Raw genomic sequence first — 18,577 nt, 5'->3', positions numbered from 1 at the left:
TGACTGTCACACTTTAGATATTTATTGAACAGTGATCAAAACCCCATTTCAGCTCAGTCTTCTCTTCTTCTGGCTGGAGAGTTCCAGGTCTCTCAGACTTTCCTCAGACAGGTGGCCCTGCACTGGACTCTCTCTAGAAGATCCGTGTCTTTTTTGAACTGAGGAGTCTGGAAATGGACGCAGTATTTCTGGTGTGGCCTCACCAGAGCAGAGTAGAGGGAAAGGATCATCTCCCTTTGCCTGCTAGCTACACTTTTCTTGGTGCACCCTAGGATTCCATTGGCATTCTTGGCCACAAGGGCAATCTGTTGGTTCATGGTCAACCTGTTGTCCACCAAGACCCCTAAGTCCTTCTCCTCAGAGCTCCTTTCCAGTAGATCAACCACTAACCTGTACAGGTGCATGTAGCTATTTCTCCCCTGATAGAAGACCCTGTTTGCTTGTTGTGAGTTAGCAACACAATACAGGATTCTCATGTCAGGAAGATTTCTTTATTGCTGTGATGATCATGATGTGTTTCTGCATCATCTTGCATATCCCTATCACATATATATCTATACTTATTCTTCTAAGCAAGCCTTATATATTCTAACACATGCATTTAGTACATTTCCACTAACAATCCATTGGCTAGAAAGCAAGCAAGTTCCATAACAATCAGAGAGCTTATCTTATGCCTTGGTACAAAACAACTCTGTTTATTCAGACCTTTTGTCTCCTTTTCAGAGCCTCATTATCAGCGAGTCAGCATTTGGCGAGGCCAAGCTGACCTCTCCATCTCCCACATCTCCCCCTTCTTTACTAATGAAAAAAGCAAGATTTAAAGAATCTTGTATCACTTCTGAACATACTGTAATAAGCAAGGAATGCAAACTAAACACCAAGAAAAGCAAAAACTAACCCTATTTTTAACACATACTGTATCCACACTCCCAGGCTTAATTACACCAAGTGGAGTTATTTCTATAAGCAGCTAAGCTAGAATTAATGCAGTGAACTAATGATTGATTCTTTCCACTATAGTTAAAATATAAAAATAATCCATTTTAACTGAACCCAACAGTTCCACAATGGTTGCCAGGTCATCTTTGAGATGGCAGTATTCATCACTGCTGTTGCTGCTGGTGTCAAATGTTGTGGTGATGATAAGTCTGGATCTCCTTTCAGTAATCTGAAGAGGGGATTTGGAGTACAGGAGATAAAACACCAGTAACAAATTGTTGACAAATGGTCAGGCTGTTCTTCATGCCCTGAGGTAACACAGTCCAATGTTATCAACGATGGGATTCCCCACTGTTAACTGAGGGAACAAAAAATGCAAAATATGGTGTATCATCAGAGCACAGTGGGATGTTAAAAAATAGTCTTTTAAGTCTATTACTATAAGCAACCATGACTGTGGAAGCATAGTGGGGGAAGGCAAGAACCCATATCTATTTTCAATAATAGCATTTATCTTTCTGAGATCATGTAATATTCTCCATCTCCCTGATCATTTCTTGATCACTAACACAGGGGAATTCCATGGGCTTGTAACTGGCACTATTTGTCTGGCCACAAGTTGTTCTTGAACAACAATATTTAACTGCAGCAATTCTCGGGATAGGTGCCACTGGTCCACCACCAGGATCAAAGGGATTGTTGAGGCCCTCAGGAGGGGAGGTGGTGAGCCACCTCCATGGCTATGGTAATGAGGGAGTTGCTGGCACAGTAGGTGAATCTGAGGAGGAGCTTACAGCTCCTTCATTCTCAGGCAAACTGGGGGTGACTGACGAGCCCACATGACTTTTTAAAGCTTCAAAATTTTATCTCCAGGTTTCATGCAACCTGGACGTCAACATATCACCTTTAGCGGATGCGTCCCACAGTTTCACCCGATCCCTTCCCAAGTCTCTGTATCATGAACTGTCTGACTGGTGATGGAGGGATCCTTCCTGGTGGCCCATGCAAGCATTTGCTGCAGATCATGGGAGGATACTGACAGTCCCCATCGTTTAAGGATAGATTGAAAAGTAACTAGGACACTTTTCTGTTCAGAGGTTATTTTGTTCCCCATAGTGCACACACTTACCTTTGTCCAGAGAAAGGCAATTAAAGCAGTTAGGAATGATGAATCCTTGGTCTGCTGCATTTGTCTCAATGCTCTCCTGTACAGGATTTCTATGTTTTTCTCAACTTCTGCCACATTTTTCTCAATGCGTTTAGCACACTCTGCATTTATTTCAGTGCCTTCCACATTTGTCTCAATGCGTTCCATGTTTTTCTCAACACCTGTCACATTTATCTCAACTTGTTTATCCAGACCAGTCAGTCTTCAAGTCAGGCCTGCTTGTGTCTCTGTTCATGGTCCCTGTTTGTGGTCCTTGTGTGCAATCCCTGTTTGGGTGCCAGTTGTGAGTTAGCAACACAACACAGGGTTCTCATGCCAGAAAGATTTATTTATTGCTATGATGATAATCTTGTGTATCCCTATTATACGTATCTGTGCTTATTTTTCTAAGCAAGCCTTTTACATTCTAACACACACATTCAGTACATTTCCACTAACAATCAATTGGCTAGAAAGCAAGCAAGTTCCATAACAAGCAGAGAGCTTATCTTATGCCTTGGTACAAAACACCCCTATTTATTCAGACCTTCTGTCTCTTTTCCAGAGCCTCATTATCAGTGAGTCAGCATTTGGCAAGGCCAGGCTGACCTCTCCATCTCTGACATTTGCTCTTGTTGAACTTGATCAATTTGCTCTCTGCCCAATTCTCCTTCTTTGCAAGGCTGCTCTAATGATTCCTTCTCTCATCCTATAGACATATCTAAGACTGGCCCTCACCCAAGTTCAACAACTTGCATTTGACCTTGTTGAACCTCATTATATTCTCATGTGCCCAGCTCTTGAGCCTGCTGAGGTCCTCTGGATGGCATCCCTTCCTTCTCCTGCATCAACTGCAAACTTTCTGAGCATACACTTAACCCTACTGTCTGTGCCATTGATGAAAATGTTGAAGAGCACCTGTCCCAAGCTGAACCCCTGGGAGACATCACTCATGACTGGCCTCCACCTAGAAATGGAGTCACTGACAACAACCCTCTGGCTATGACCATCCAACCAATTCTTTATCCATTAAATATTCGAGCCTTCAAATCCATATTTCTCCAATTTAGAGGTAAGAATGTGGTGTGGACTGTGTCAAAGACCTTGCACAAGTCCAGGTAGATGACTGCTTACCTTTTCTTTGCCCACTGATGCCATAATAGAAGGCCACCAGACTGGTAAGCTACGATCTGCCCTTGGTGAAGCCATGTTAGCTGTCTCAGGTCACCTCCTCATGTCATATGTGCCATAATATCTTTTTCTGGAGAATCTGCTCCATGATCTTCCAAGGCACAGATGTGAGGCTTACCAGTCTGTAGTTCCCTGAATCTTCCTTTATTTCTTTCTTAAAAATGGAAGTGATGTTTCCCTCTTTCCAGGCACAGGGGACTTTGCTGTGAATTTTTAAAATGCAGAGGAGACATCTTGGTAACAACATCAGCCATTTCTTTCATAACTCTGGGATGCATGTCATTGGGCCCCATAGGAGTGTATGCATTCCTTCACAGGAGCTGGACATAGACTTGCTCAACTTGTACACTGAGAGTGATTTTGCTCCCCTGCTTCGAAGTTTAGGGACACAAGAGGCATGGGAAGCCTGACTGGCAAAGAAGGTCAGAGGAAATATCTTTTTAAGTACCTCAGTCTTCTCCATGTCTGGGGAGGCCAGCTCTCCCTTTCCATTTATCAGAGGGGGTACACTCTGCTTTGTTTGTTTCTTTTTGCCCTGTGTATCTGAAGAAACACTTATTTCTTTTCACATCTCTCACCAAGTTCAGTTCCATCTGCGCCTTGCTTTTCCTGATCCCATGCCTGCACATGTGAACAGCATTCCTATATTCTTCTCAGGCCACTCATCCCTGCTTATACTTTTCTTTTTTCACTGCAGTTTGACCAACAGATCCTTGCTCAGCCATGGTGATTTTCTGCTTCATCTGCCTGACTTATTATTCTGGGGAATGGAGAGCTCTTGTGCTCTCGTAAAGACATCCTTAAAGTTTTGCCTGCTCTGTTCTGTTCCTTCGTCCATAAGGAGGCTTTCTCAGGGCATGTCATGGAACGTACTTTAAAGACTGATGTATGCTGTCCTGAAGGTCATGGTTCTGATTCCACTTTTTGCCAGGTTTACATTCCTTAAGATCATGAACTCAACTAGGACATTCTCACTGATCCTAGGTTGCCTCTTAAACACTTTGTCTCCTCTGTGCTAGGGAGCACCAGGTCCACCTATACTTCATCTCTAGTGGGTCTGTTCAATACCTCAACCAGAAAGCTATCATCAATGGACTCCAAGAGTCTCCTGCAATCCTTGCAGCTTTCTGTGTTGTTTTCAGCAGATATATGGGTGGCTGAAACCATAAGGATGAGAGCCTGTATAGCAAGCCAACAGTGGAAGCAAGAAGGCCTTGTCAACAGATTCTCCTTAATCAGGAAGCCTGTAGTAGATCCCAATCATCAGATGTCCAGTTCCTAATTTTAACCCACCATCTCTCAATCTGTTCATGACTATTTCTGAAAGGCAGCTCTTCACAGTCTATCTGCTTCTTAACATAGAAGGCAACCTTCTCATCCCTCCTACCTTGCCTACTTGTAACACTCAATTATAGTATTCCACTTACATGAGTTATTCCACTACATTTCCTTGATAGTAATAAGATCATAGTTTTCCAGTTTCACCATTGTTTCCAGTTCCTCCTATGTATATCCCATGCTACTTGCATTGGTAAAGAGGCATTTCAGCTGGGCTTTTTCAGCATTGTCTTCTTGAAGGAGACCTACCAGAAACCTCTGGCACAAATATGAGGATTTTTCCCCCATTGCTTCCTAAACTGACAGTGTTCCCTAACTGTTCTCTGTCATTCATTCTGTACATCCTTTTCCCCTATCAAATCTACTTTTAAAATCCTGGTCATGAGCCCAGCCATCTTGCTGCCTAGTATTTTCTTGCTCCTCCTGGCCAGTTGTGTCCCATCTCATGTCAGCCTTCCCAGTTTATTGAAGGTTTGCCCTAGATCACAGAAACCAAAGCCCTAAATGTGACACTATTCACACAGCCTTCACTCAGCTGGCTTGTTCTCCACATTCTGCTTTATTCCCAGGAGGACTGAGGAGAACACTACCTCCTATCTGTATCTCCTCAGCATATTCCCAAGTGTCATAAAGCTTTTTTTGATGTTTTTTAATTTCCTAGTTGCAACCTTATGTGACCCAGCTTGAAAGATCAGGATTGGATGGTAGTCCTCAGGCTTTATTATGTTATCCACTTCCTGATGTCCCAAATGTGGGAAGTAAACCTCTCTATAAAGATGATCCAGGTGGAAGATGGGTGCCTCAGTGCCCCTCAGCACTAATTCTCCAATTACTAAGGCACTATATTTTTCTACTGGCACTGGTTATGACTTAGATTCTCAGTTGAGCCTTCTTTAATGCATTCTCCCCTTTCTTCCCATGTCTGTTGGCTAGTAGGAATTGGGAGGCTTCTCCTTTTGCCAAGAGTAGAGACAAGGGTCCAGTCTTCCTCATCCTGCACGTATTTGCCCTGTTAGGTTGAAACCTATTTACTTTCTTCCCCTTGCTTGTACCTAAGACTGGGTTGTCAGTCTGCCCATGCCTCTGCATTCTATCAGGTGTCAGTGTCTCTCTACAACTGCTGGGTACGTCTCAGCCTGCTGACTTGCTCTTACATGGGAGGATTGGCTGACACACCTGAAGGCTGTGCTGCCATTCAGCAAGACCTGGACAGGCCGGAGAGCTGGGCAGTAAGAAACCGGATGAGGTTTAACAAAAGCAAGTGTAGAGTCTTGCACCTAGGTAGAAATAATTGCATGCACCAGTACAGTCTGGGGGAAGACCTGCTGGAGAGGAGCTCTGCTTAGAGGGACCTGGGCGTCCTGGTGGACGACAGGCTGGCCATGAGCCAGCAGTGTGCCCTTGTAGCCAAAAAGGCCAATGGCATACTGGGGTGCATTAAAAAGAGCGTGGCCAGCAGGTCGAGGGAGGTGATCCTCCCTCTCTACTCTTCCCTGGTGAGGCCTCATCTGGAATATTGTATCCAGTTCTGGGCTCCCCAGTACAAAAAAGACAGGGATCTCTTGGAAAGAGTCCAGCGGAGAGCCACAAAGATGGTGAAGGGCCTGGAGCATCTCCCCTATGAGGAGAGACTTAGGGAACTGGGTCTGTTTAGCCTTGAGAAAAGAAGGCTGAGAGGGGACTTGATCCAGGTTTATAAATATCTGAAGTGTGGGAGCCATAGTGGCGAGGCTGGTCTCTTTTCAGTAGTGCGTGGGGACAGGACTAGGGGAAATGGGCTGAAACTTCGGCATAGGACGTTCCGCACGAATGTGCGCAAGAACTTCTTTATGGTGAGGGTGACGGAGCACTGGAACAGGCTGCCCAGGGAGGTGGTGGAGTCTCCTTCTCTGGAGATATTCAAGACCCACCTGGACGCCTACCTGTGTGACGTGTTGTAGGGAGTCTGCTTTGGCAGGGGGGTTGGACTCCATGATCTCTAGAGGTCCCTTCCAACCCCTACAATTCTGTGATTCTGTGATCTTGGTCACCTACTCAAAAAGATCATCAAGCTGGATGCATTTGCACCCATGATACACTCCACTTACTTCAGTCCCTTGGATGACTTCCATGTTCTGGACATCCCCACATCCAGAGATCTGGGCAACTCTTTAACTCCCTGGGAGGTTCATCCAGGTACAAACATCAGCTTAGATGGGTTGTGATCGCTGCATCTGAGTCGCTGCCTCAGCCTGGTTTTTGCAACAGGTGATCAATGTGTTAATTTCAGTAGGATGCTGAACCATCCCTGCTCAACCTGCCTGCATGAACTGTTGCACAAACTGCCATGGCATACCCTGTTTGTCCATCCTGTTTGCTATGTTCCTGGTAGCTGCACACCCTGGGAAGAACCTTTGTAGGCACAAGGGGTTGGCTGCCATCACTCCCAGCTCCACCCACACTACATTAGAACTGCCACTGCTCTAGGCTCTGCTCTTCTCACAGGAATTGTGGGTTTCCTTGCTCCTCCCTGCGCCTCTTTTTGCACAGTTTTCCGTGATTTTCTTTCAGTTTTGCCTCTGTGAAGAATCCCTCAGTGTGAGCCTCCACTCCAAAGTCAATCCTCTTGAGACTTTCAAGGTCACCAATGAACAAGACCAGGCCCAATACCAACCTCTGGGCAACACCACTAGTTACAGGCCTCCAACTGGACCCAGTCATTGATCACAACATTCTGAGCTCTGTCAGTCAACCAGTTCTCAATCTACATCATTCTCCACTCATCTATCCCATACTTTCTAAACTTCTGTAGAAGTATTTTGTGGGAAACAGTGTCAAAGCCTTACTGAAGGCAAGGTATATAACATCTACTCCCTCACCTACCCAGTCAGTAATATCACAGAAGGCTACCTGGATAGTCAAGAATGATTTTCCCTTAGTGAATGCATTTTGACTATTCACTTGCTTGGTGATTACATTCAGTATATAAATTGCTCCATAACCTTCACAAGGATAGAAGTGAGACTGACTGGCTTGTAGTTGCCTGGATACTTCTTAAAGTTTTTGAGTGAGAATGGCTGCACTCCAGTCTTCAAGCACCTCCTCCACTCTCCAGGATTTTTCAAAAATGATAGAGGGTGACTCAGCAATAATTTCAGCAAGCTCTCTCAGCACTCTTTGGGGCCCATGGGTTTGTGTGCAATTGATTTTGCCTAGACAGTCTCTAACAAGATTCTCCTCAACTAAGTGGAAGTCTTCCTTTCCCCAAACTCTCTTTTACTTCTATGGTCTGGGATTTCTGACAGGTAGTCTTACCAGTAGGGACTGAAATGAAGAAGTAATCCTAAATTACTGACTGTGGCAGTTCTCTAGAGTTTAACTTATTCCTTTGTGACAAATATTCAATCTGCCATCTTCCAGAAGAAACTGTAAAACTAGAAACCTCTGAAGTATTACTAGAAATTTCTAAGTGGTGAATGTACATGTGAGCAATACAACACCCTGCAGATATCCTCTTCTGTGTTATTGCTTCTTATTTAATGTCATTCAAATAAGAAGATCACAATCACAGAATTGTAGGAGTTGGAAGGGACCTCTAGAGATCATCGAGTCCAACCCCCCTGCCAATGCAGGTTCCCTACACCACATCACACAGGTAGGTATCCAGGCAGGTCTTGGATATCTCCAGAGAAGGAGACTCCAGAGAAGGAGACTCCACCACCTCCCTGGGCAGCCTGTTCCAGTGCTGAGCATATAGTAAGCAGAGATTTATTTAACCAGTGACTAATACCAATGTATTCCATTACTGAGCTGTCTGGAATAGTCATTGCTATGATAGATAAGATGTGATTAAAACTGCACCCTTATCATTGTTCCTCTGATTCGCACTGCATGAATAAATCTATCATCCATTCCTCCTGCTTAATAACCAACTGCCACAGCACTCGTAATGCAACATTTTCATTAGATTCAGAAGTAGGGCAGAAAAGGACAAGCAAATGATCCTGGATTTTTTCTTTTTTATCAGATAGATACATTCTACAAGAGTTAATTTTTTTACTATTAGCGTTATAATGTTAATGAAAACTACCTGATTTGTAGCCACCTCTTCAATTTCTGTGTAATATTGGGCATTTTTGTTATTGTTTTTTTTTCTTTCTCTCTTAAATTCAGAAATATGAAAGAGAAGGAAGACACTGCAGAAGTTTGAAAAAAAAAATCATATTTTTTATCTATTTATGCAGATAATTTTCTCAGGAATACTACACTAGGAAAAGATTGTCTAGTTTGCTAGTTTAATACTGTTGAATAATGAGCAATTTTCTGTAGCACAAAGCTGATGGTGTTGTTTTGTTCTTCCAGGAACGTCTCTTGATGAGTCTTTTGCCTAGGAATGTTGCAATGGAAATGAAGGAAGATTTTTTGAAGCCTCCTGAAAGGATTTTCCACAAGATTTACATTCAAAGGCATGACAATGTTAGGTAGGATTTATATCACCTGTGAAGTAATTTCAAACAACGTTCAGAACAAATACAGCGATGTGCACTTGTCGTCAGGTTTTAGAATATAATAGACAATCAGTACTGTGATTTGTTGTATATAGTCAAGGTGAGAATAGATCCACCAGGAAGACTTAAGAGACTCAGAAGATAAGTTGACTTAAGTAGTTTTGAATATTAATGCTGGTAGGTAGGAAACTTCAAAGAAATGATCATTCTTTTTGTACTGCATCACATTTTGAGTGAATAAGAGAATTTATTTTCCATGGTAAAAAATATATGGTTTTATTTTGTTTTCTGATAATAAGATAGATTACTTTCTGTCCAATAGTTTTTCCAATACAGTTTTTCCAATACAGTTTTTCCAATACAGTTTTTCCAACAGAAAATATCATGGCAAATTTAAGAACACGTATGTCCATCCCCATCATACAAACATTCCTCCTCAGGGCAGGTTACTGACCAAGGCCCAATTCTACTTCTTGCACTTGTTCACTAACAAGAGCTACATAACAGTTGTACAAATGACCACATTCATGTTGCTTGTGGTTAAAGTGAATTCTCATTTTCTGTTCTCTTTGGCTCTTCCAAACTCATTCCTTAAAGGGTTTATCTAAATGGTGTAGTTTTATGATACTGTTTCTACTTACATTTTTTCCACACCAGAAACAGTTTCAAAGAGACTTATACCATCCTTGCATTGAGTAAGATACAGTCCCAATAAGAGATGTCACAGAACTTTCCTCCATTTTCACTATGTGCCCATGTGGCTAAAGAGCCAACTATGTAAGTTCTCCTCTCCCTTTTCCTGAGATATGTTTTCCTACTCTTTGGTTTCAGCCTACCTCCCATTTAGCTGACTCTAGTATTTGAAAAGACCTCTTCTTAGAAACTAAGTTGCTGTAACCAGAATTTTGGAAGTCACAGAAACAGAGGTTGCTGTATTGAGTGTGCTTAGAAGACTGACAAATTGGATCAGTTTTACACTGTAAGCTAATCATAAAATCACAAAATATTGTTATTGAGTCCTGCTACTGGGTCCTCACAAGATCACTCAAAATTCACACCTTAAGTATGAGCACACTGCCCAAATATTTCATCACTCCATCAGGTTAGTACCACGACTACTGCCCTTGGGAACTGTTCCAGAGCCAAGCAATCCTCTGATTAAGAACCTCTTACTAATAAACATCTTGACCCTCCCCTAATGCAGTCTTACACTGTTTCTTTAGGTTGCATTACTGAATTTATTAATTAACAACGTGCTTCTTTCCAGTGGTTAAATCCTAAATAAAGTTGATCATCACTACATATTAAAAAAAAAAAAAAAAAAAAAAAAAAACACAAAAAAAACACAAAAAACAAAACAAAAAAAAACCAACAAAAAAACACTCTTGACTCTAAGAAGCAACTTAAAGTTAGTTGTCAGTATATAGATGCCCCAGAGTTCTTGCTGTAAAGTTAACATTGTTGTTCATGATCTTTGGTAATTCTCACTTGCCAAAAATCAAGATTGTCAGGGTTGTGAGCCCCTCAAGGAGAGAATTCAAGACCAGAAAGTGAACTTCAACTGTCTACTTTCTTCTCTGTTTTTCTTGTTTATTTTTCTTGCTTTTAAGCTGTTATCCCCCTGCCAATGTTGACTGTCTGTATAGTTAGAATAATACAAGTATAGTTGTAAATAGCCAGAGGGTAGCTAAGGAAAAGACTCATCAACTCTGAGGCCTTCAGTCAAGATGGGTGCTTGCTAATGTCAAAGCTCACTGCAAGAACAAAGGAGCAATCTCCAGAAAGAGATACTACCGTAGTGGTGGTCAGACCTTAAATTAAATCTGGGAGAGGTGGAATCAAGCTCCACCCTTTCTGAGAGCACAGCTGAATTACCTTCACCTGTACTCCCACAATTGACTCATTGCTTGCCTCAGGTGGTTAATCAGAGGTTCAGGCTGTGATCAACAGTTTCCCTTACAACTGCCCTTTTTCTTCTTGCCAATCTTCTTTCTCTAGGTTATGGCCTGCCTATTTTAGTCACTTATGCTAATTTTGTCTGCTCTCTGCCAGATTCTGGTTTCTTGGGTGCCACCTTCTACTGTTTTTGTCCCTCTGGTGATTACATTGCTCATATACCTGTAAAAACTTGTGTCTGGTTATGCCATCATAATGCTATGAAATACAAATGTAGGCTGTTGGTTGCATTTATATTCAGGCTCAGTGCAGTCCTATGTTGTCTTTGTTAGTTCACTGTCCTGGTTTCAGCTGGGACAGAGCTTTAGGAAAAAAGGATGTTGATAACACACCAATGTTTTAGTTATTGCTGAACAGTGTTTTACAGAGCCAAGAATATTTCAGTTTTTCAGCTTCTCATACTATCCTGCCAGTGATGAGGACTATGGGGGAACAAGGAGTTGGGAGGGGACAGAATGAGTACAGCTAATCTAAACTAGCCACAAGGATATTTCATACATATTGTGAAAAAAAATATGAAACTGTGGGGAGATGGCTTCAGGAGCAGCTGCTGCTCAGTGATCAATTTGGTATTGGACAATGGGTGGCAGTTGCACTATGCACTGCTTGTTTTGAATATATATATTATATACACAATTACTATTGTTTTTTCCTCTATTCCTTTTCTGTCTTAACAAATAGTTTTCATCTCACCCTACATGGTCCTTTTATTTATTCCCCACTCCTATCTTGCTGCAAGAACGAGGAAAAGGCTATGCGGTACTTAGCAGTTTTCTGGGTTAAATCACAACATACTTTTGTAATTTACAAGCACAGCAGATCTTTATGTTTACCACAGAGTTAGAAGTCTTCTTAAACTGCCTTACTTTGCAGTTGAACTCTTTGATTATAATGATTGAGTTCACTGTTGCACTGAAGACTTTTTGAAGTTTAACCTCAAGAATGCCCTTTTTTCCTGAATGAAATGGTATTTCATATAATTTGTAACACTCTTGCAGATTACTCACTTCTTCTATGTGAAGTTCATAAAGTTCAAGATCTAACACCTATCTGGAGAGGTGAATTTATTTTCTGACATTAGGAAGGTATTATGAGATTTTAATATGAAAGAAAATATTTTCAGAGAGAAGATATGTGAAACTATCATTGTTACACAAAACTATATAATTTCTTATGCTAAAAATGCAACCACTGAATTCAGTAAAAGAAAAGATGGGGAAGAGTGCACTAGCAAGATTCTGCTAGCTGGTCCCAGTGGACCTGTTTTACCCTGGGAGCTTTAACTCTACATATTTGAATGATGCAGAGGAAACTCCCTGCACATGCCACCCTCACACCAATGTTTAGGACTGTTCTGTAGAATCCCTTCATGAAGGGCCAGTAACAAGATGTGGACTTTGTCATACAAAAACTCTCTAAATCCAATGGGAACTAGGAAGCAGTGTATCTTTATTCATCATGATGCACACTAGGTAACCTGACAAGCAAGTGCACACTCTCAGAGTTCAGGTTCTACATCTGAATAGTTAGTACATACGTAGTATATTGGCATACATATACATTCCTTTTCTAGGACTCATAGATATACACCAATGTCTATTTGATCATGCTCAGTGGCATTTAGGGTGGTCATGTGCCCATCTGCTTCTTCCACTTTTTTTCACCATTAACTTCATCACTGAAACCTTTGGCTGGCTTTCATCCACTTTTCCCCAGTTTGGAAGATTTCCATTTCTTATTAGGCCACGTTGAGCTGCTTTTTGAAGACAATATACGTGGAACCTGAGAAAATGTCTTTGCGCACTTTGAGGCAAAAGACAATGGTATTCCATTAGGTCCCCAGTGCAAAATTATTGAGGAAAACAAGACTATTTACTCACTAAAGTAAAAATGGAAGGCCTTAGAACTTATGGATCCCTTTTGTTAAACTAATATATGGATTCTAAAACTAATGTATTAATCCCTATAGCTAAACAAACCAATGTTCCTTTTAAGGGAAATGGAAACAACCTTTTTTCCTTATGAGGAGTAGCAGTTGATCCGGCCTGAGCTAAGGGACCATCCTTGTATTCTCCTAACTTGCTCTTTTCATACCACTCAGTCTAGAAAAATAACAATTGAAGAGCCCCTCTATATTTCTAAGTTCTTGGAGTTCAAACATTGAAGCTACTAACTGGAAAACAGAAAATTGACTTTTTTTTTTAATTGTAATCCTTTCTTTTTTTCTGACAAATAACTGGGTCTGTAAGAACATAACCTTCCAGAAAGACAGACTAGAAGAGGTAGGCATGAAATTAGTAAACTGTATGATTTTTCTCTCTCTCTTTTTTTTTTTCCTCTTTAAAAAGTAAAAGAAAAGGAACCACAACCAACACATTAATTTCTGCCACCTAAAATTAAAAAGGAAAAATGTTTTCAAGTACTAGATCTTTCATGTGCAGAATTATTCATTCACACAGGGTTTTATTTTTTTTCTTGTGGCAGAAATCATTAACCACCTTTAATATCAGTTGAATATTTCAGTGTAGTGAAGAGGCAGATTAAAACTTAAAAAGAGACTGTCAATGAATATACTCCACAGAAGAGCACTGGATAGATGGCTCCATACACAGTTGATAGTAGGATCAAAAGAATGCATTAAGAGCCTCAGAAACAACAGTAGTTGGAGGGATTCTTTCCTCCTCCAAATTGATCATATTGTCACAGGTTACCCTAAAATCTACCGGCACCCATGACAGGGGTATAGACGGCCTGCAGGGCCGCTATCCCAAAAGGAAAAGAAAACAAGGAAAGAGAAAATAAATACAGCGGCAGCGATCTAAGGAGGCACACTATTTTACTAAATACTATATCGGAATACAGAATAACACAATATAATGCAATATAATTGGAATTAAGGCTAACAAATCAAGTAAAATAAGAGAGAGTGAGTCCCGAAACCGAGAGGCCTACTGTAACTCTAGGCGAAACGGCTGGAACGCTTCCATACACTCCCCCATGGCTGGCAGGATCCGAGAGAGCGAGTCCAGCACTGAAGTGAGATTATATAGTCCTGGTCATATGACTGACCGTGGTGCTCCCTGGGACATGTAGTCTTCTTTCTGTGAGCAGCAGATTCGTCAAAATTATCTATGCTTAACATGATGTTATGATGTGGAATACTGATAGCAAAATTACAAAATTGCAAAACCATGACACATATGTAGCAAATTGAAAATGCCTGATGAGGCAGACATAAAAATTTGCAACTTGGATAAAGTCTGTTATATTATTTTACTGGCAGCAATACAAGTTGTAACAATATTATTAAGCGTGCTAGTGTTCATTGGTGGATACTACTACTCCACTATACAGTGGAAAAAATACAAGTATAATATACAGTTAGGATAGCACAAATAAAGTTGTAATATAGTTAGAAATAAATAATCAGGGAATAACTAAGGAAAAGGACTCACCAGCTCTGAGACCTTCAAGACAGGTGCTCACCAATGCCAAGACTCACCACAAGAACTCCACAAAAGAGCAATCTCCAGAAAGAGATGCTACCTTAGTGGTAGTCAGCCCTTAAATGGGATCTGGGAGGGGTGGAGTCAGGCTCCACCCCTTCCAGGAGCACAGCTGAATTACTTCACCTGTGCTCCTGCAGCTGACTCATCGCTTGCCTCAGATGGGTAATCAGAGGTTCAGGCTGTGATCAACTGTTTCCCTTACATCCACCATTTGTTTAGATAACAGAGCTGCATCTCTGAACCAAGGAGATAAGGAAGTTCTACAGAGCCTTTGTAACAAGGAAATAGGTGACCCTGCTTAGAATCAGTCATTGAATACATAACATACTTCTTGGAAAATATCTGCATATATAACACAAGTAACGTATATTAACTGAAGACCTTTTGTTTAAGCTATACATGTTAGGATTATCCCCATGCATCCCGCAGTGCTTTTAAAGAATGTCTGTTTTCTATCACTGGAGCTTGAGTCTTAGGGAGTTTCCTGATCAACAATAAATAGTATCAAGAGTGTCAAAAGAGAAGAGGATAAAAGCTTGAAGGCTTTGTACTCCTTCAATCACCATGCTTGAACTTTTATAATTAAGTTCTAATAAAAGCAGATTCTTGTCTTTACAACATTCACACATAATGCTTGACCTTTGCAGAAAGAAATACTAAAAGCCCAGAATCTGAAATGTTGTTTGACCACTTGATAGATTTATTTTCTTACCCTGTAATTCATTATTTTTCATTTAGAATTTTCATTTTAAAATGAGTTGCTTCAATATTAGAATTTTGTTTAAATGAATTCTTAGTCACCTTTACTTACATTTTTTTTTCTTTTCTCTCACTTGATTTCTACTAATGCAGTGTTGTGTGATGGTTATGCCTTTTTAAAAAAATTTTTTTTTCAAATGAAGTGCAATGTACAGAAAAAATTGCTCCTTCCCCTCTATCACAGTTCATTAACTTAACTTTCAAAATGCAAGTAAGTTTTCTATTCAGCAGAAGCTGCATGTGAAAAGAGAAAGATCAGTAGCCTCAAGTTTTTCTTACACCTGGAAGTAAGATAATAGTACAAGAAAAGCATACCAAGCCTCTAAATGCATTTGTACCAGAGCAGGAAGGAACAAGATTTTTCCCAGATAAACTTCATTATCTCCCATTTTCACTATGTAAAAGACCATGATTCAAACGGAAACTGCAGAAACTATGGAAACTTCCCAAAATAGAGGTCAAAAAGGACTGTCATAATCTGGTGAAAATCAGTCCTTTATCAACATGTTCTTCAGTCCAGTTCTGCTGCTTTGTTTTGCACAAAATATCTGACGTAACTGAATATTATTCAGTGATCTTGAAGATTTGATGGTCTTTGTCACAATTTGGGGGAATGTAAAGCTATTAAAGTGCATCCAAAGGAGGGCTAGGAAGATGGTGAAGGGGGTGCTATGTATGAGGACCAGCTGAAATCCATTAATTTGTTCAGCCTAGAGAAGAGGAGACTGATGGGAGGCCTACATGGTGGCCTACAGCTTCCTCACAAAGGGAAAAAGAGGAACAGGCAATGATCTCTTTACTCTGGTGACTGTGACAGGACACTAAGGATGGCACCATAATCTCACAACCCATTCCTCATCCATCAAACAGTAATTCCATCATAGCTGTCTTTCCAAATGGGAGAAAAGGATGTCATAGGGGACTGTGTCAAGAGCCTTACTGAAGTCCAGATAGATGACACCAGTGAGTCTTTGCCCGCTGATGCAGTTATGCCATCATAAAAAGAGACAAGTTCAGTCAGGCAGGACCTGCCACAGGTGTATCTATGCTGTTCATTTCATATCTCCTCCTCTTCTTCCATGTGCCTTAGCATACCTTCCAGGAGGATCTGCTCCATGATATATTCCAGAACTGAGGTGAGGTTAACAAGCTGGTAGTTCTCTGGGTCATACTTTCTACCCTTCTTAAAAATGATTACTACACTGCCTTTTTTTCCAGTCATCAAAGACTTCACCTGACCACCATAATGTTTCAAATATCACTGAGAGTGGATTGGTGACTCTGTCAACAAATTCGCTCAAGACTCTGGGATGCATCTAATGGGGACCCATAGGTTTATGAATGTTCAGGTTTCTCAGGCAGTTGCCAACCTGATCTTCACTTGTAGGAGAAGAGCCATCGCTCCCCCCGTCTCCACCTTCTGAATCATATTCCAGGCTGCATCAAAAGAAACTTGACCCACAGACTGAGGGACATGACTCTTGGCTCTCATGAGGTCCTACCTGCAGTACTGCATTCAGCTCTGGGGACCCCAGCAAAAGAAGGACTTGAAACTGTTGGAGCAGGTCCAGAAGAGGCCATGAGGATATCAGAGGGCTGGAGTACCTCTCCTACTAAGGAAGTATGTGAGAGTTGAAATTGTTCAGTTTGGAGGAGTACAGGCTTCAAGGAGATCTTGTGGTTTTCAGTACCTATAGGGCCCTAGGAAAGCTGAAGAGAGAGTCATTATCAGGAAATATAGTTATAGAACTAGGAGTAATAGCTTTAAATTTAAAAAGGAGAGATTTAGATTAGATATCAGGAGAAAATTCTTTACTCAGAGGATGATAAAGCATTGAAACAGGTTGTCCAGAAAAGTTGTAGATGCACCATCCCTTGGAGGCATTCAAGGCCATGTTGGATGGGACTCTGGACAGTCTGATCTTTTTGGGGGTGCACCTGACAATAGCAGAAGAGTTGAAACTAGATGATCTTTAACATCTCTTTCAACTAAAAAAAAATAAATAATAATAATATAAAAAAAAAAAAAAGATTCTATGTGTATGTGTTATGACTGTTTTTTGTTGTTGTTGTTGTTGTTGTTGTTTTTTCCACTTATAAACACCTTGAAAGCGGATAACAGATTCTTTTTACTTTAAAAGTCTAAAAAGATTCCTAGTGCTTACCTTTGCAAGTGGACATTGTTGGTTCCATGGGAGATACTTTTGTTAATTTAATGTGGTTAAGAAAAACAAACAAAAACAAGAGAAGAAAAAAAAAAAACAAAAACACATCCAGACTGCCATGTAAATTGAAACAAAAATGTAGAATAAGTTAAAATGTAGACTGAGCAAGGGTTAAGATGTAACACAGCAGAGTGCTGAACATAAATCAGTGTGAAAGATCTCAATGCATATTTCAATACCTTTTTAAATCCTCAGTTAATTTAGGAAGATGATTTGTGATTTATCTGGTTCAATTTCATGACTGCAAAGTCATGGAGCAGTAAAGCTGGGTAAATGTGAATATTTTATAGTAAGAAGTCTTTTTGTCATTTTTAAACAGCATAGGAATGAAATACCTATTGTTTCCCTGTACCTAGGCAGTCTTAAGTATTACTTTCAAAAAATATACTCAGAATAGAAGAGAGTGGAGAAAGTGACCTCAGGGTTAACAGGGCAACATAAGGACACTGTTTGTAGATTAAAGCCCTTTAACTCAGAATTAGTCAGTTTTGTGCTGAGATTTGTTACTTTATCTGCCCTGGTAGAGAAGGGATTTTATCAGCTGGGTTCAATGAATTGAGGGAAGCATAGGCTGAGCTGGGAGCTGTATTGTGTTGTGGTTTTTTTGCTTGTTTGTTCTTTCTTTCTTTCTTTTTTGTTGTTTTGTTCTTATGGGCTTTAAGGGAAACTTCAGACTTTGTAATTGTTTTAACTGTTTCTGGAAAGCAGTAACATCTTAGTTCTGACTTTTTATCACCTCTTATTTTATCTAAACAGTGAGGGCATGTTGAGGAGAAGTATGTAATGTGTAACTTAAATTTTCAGTTTGTAAGAGAAGTTTTACACTGTCAAGCATACTTAGGCCATGTGGGATGGGACTACTTGTTGGAATTTGCATAAAGAAAGACTTGCTTGACATTTATTCTTTAGGTGTTGGGGCATAAAATATTAGTTTTCTGCAGTGGGGTTTGAGTCTATGGAGTTACTTAGGAGTCTAAGTAATTAAAAAGATCATAGCTCCAGATTCACTTGAGGTTCAGAATC

General features: G+C 40.6%; 1 protein-coding gene across 1 annotated transcript in view; it reads left to right on the top strand.

Moving 5' to 3' along the window:
• Positions 1 to 18,577, top strand: part of ADCY1 (adenylate cyclase 1) — a 147,334-nt gene that overhangs the window by 55,878 nt on the left and 72,879 nt on the right. Inside the window, exon 3 of the mRNA XM_072329806.1 lies at positions 8,960 to 9,078. Coding sequence (XP_072185907.1) covers positions 8,960 to 9,078 — 119 coding nt within the window. The remainder of the gene's footprint in view (positions 1 to 8,959; positions 9,079 to 18,577) is intronic.

This window comes from Excalfactoria chinensis, chromosome 2, assembly GCF_039878825.1.
Source record: "Excalfactoria chinensis isolate bCotChi1 chromosome 2, bCotChi1.hap2, whole genome shotgun sequence".
Lineage (NCBI taxonomy): Eukaryota > Metazoa > Chordata > Aves > Galliformes > Phasianidae > Excalfactoria > Excalfactoria chinensis.
This window is presented reverse-complemented; position numbering and strand designations above follow the sequence as displayed.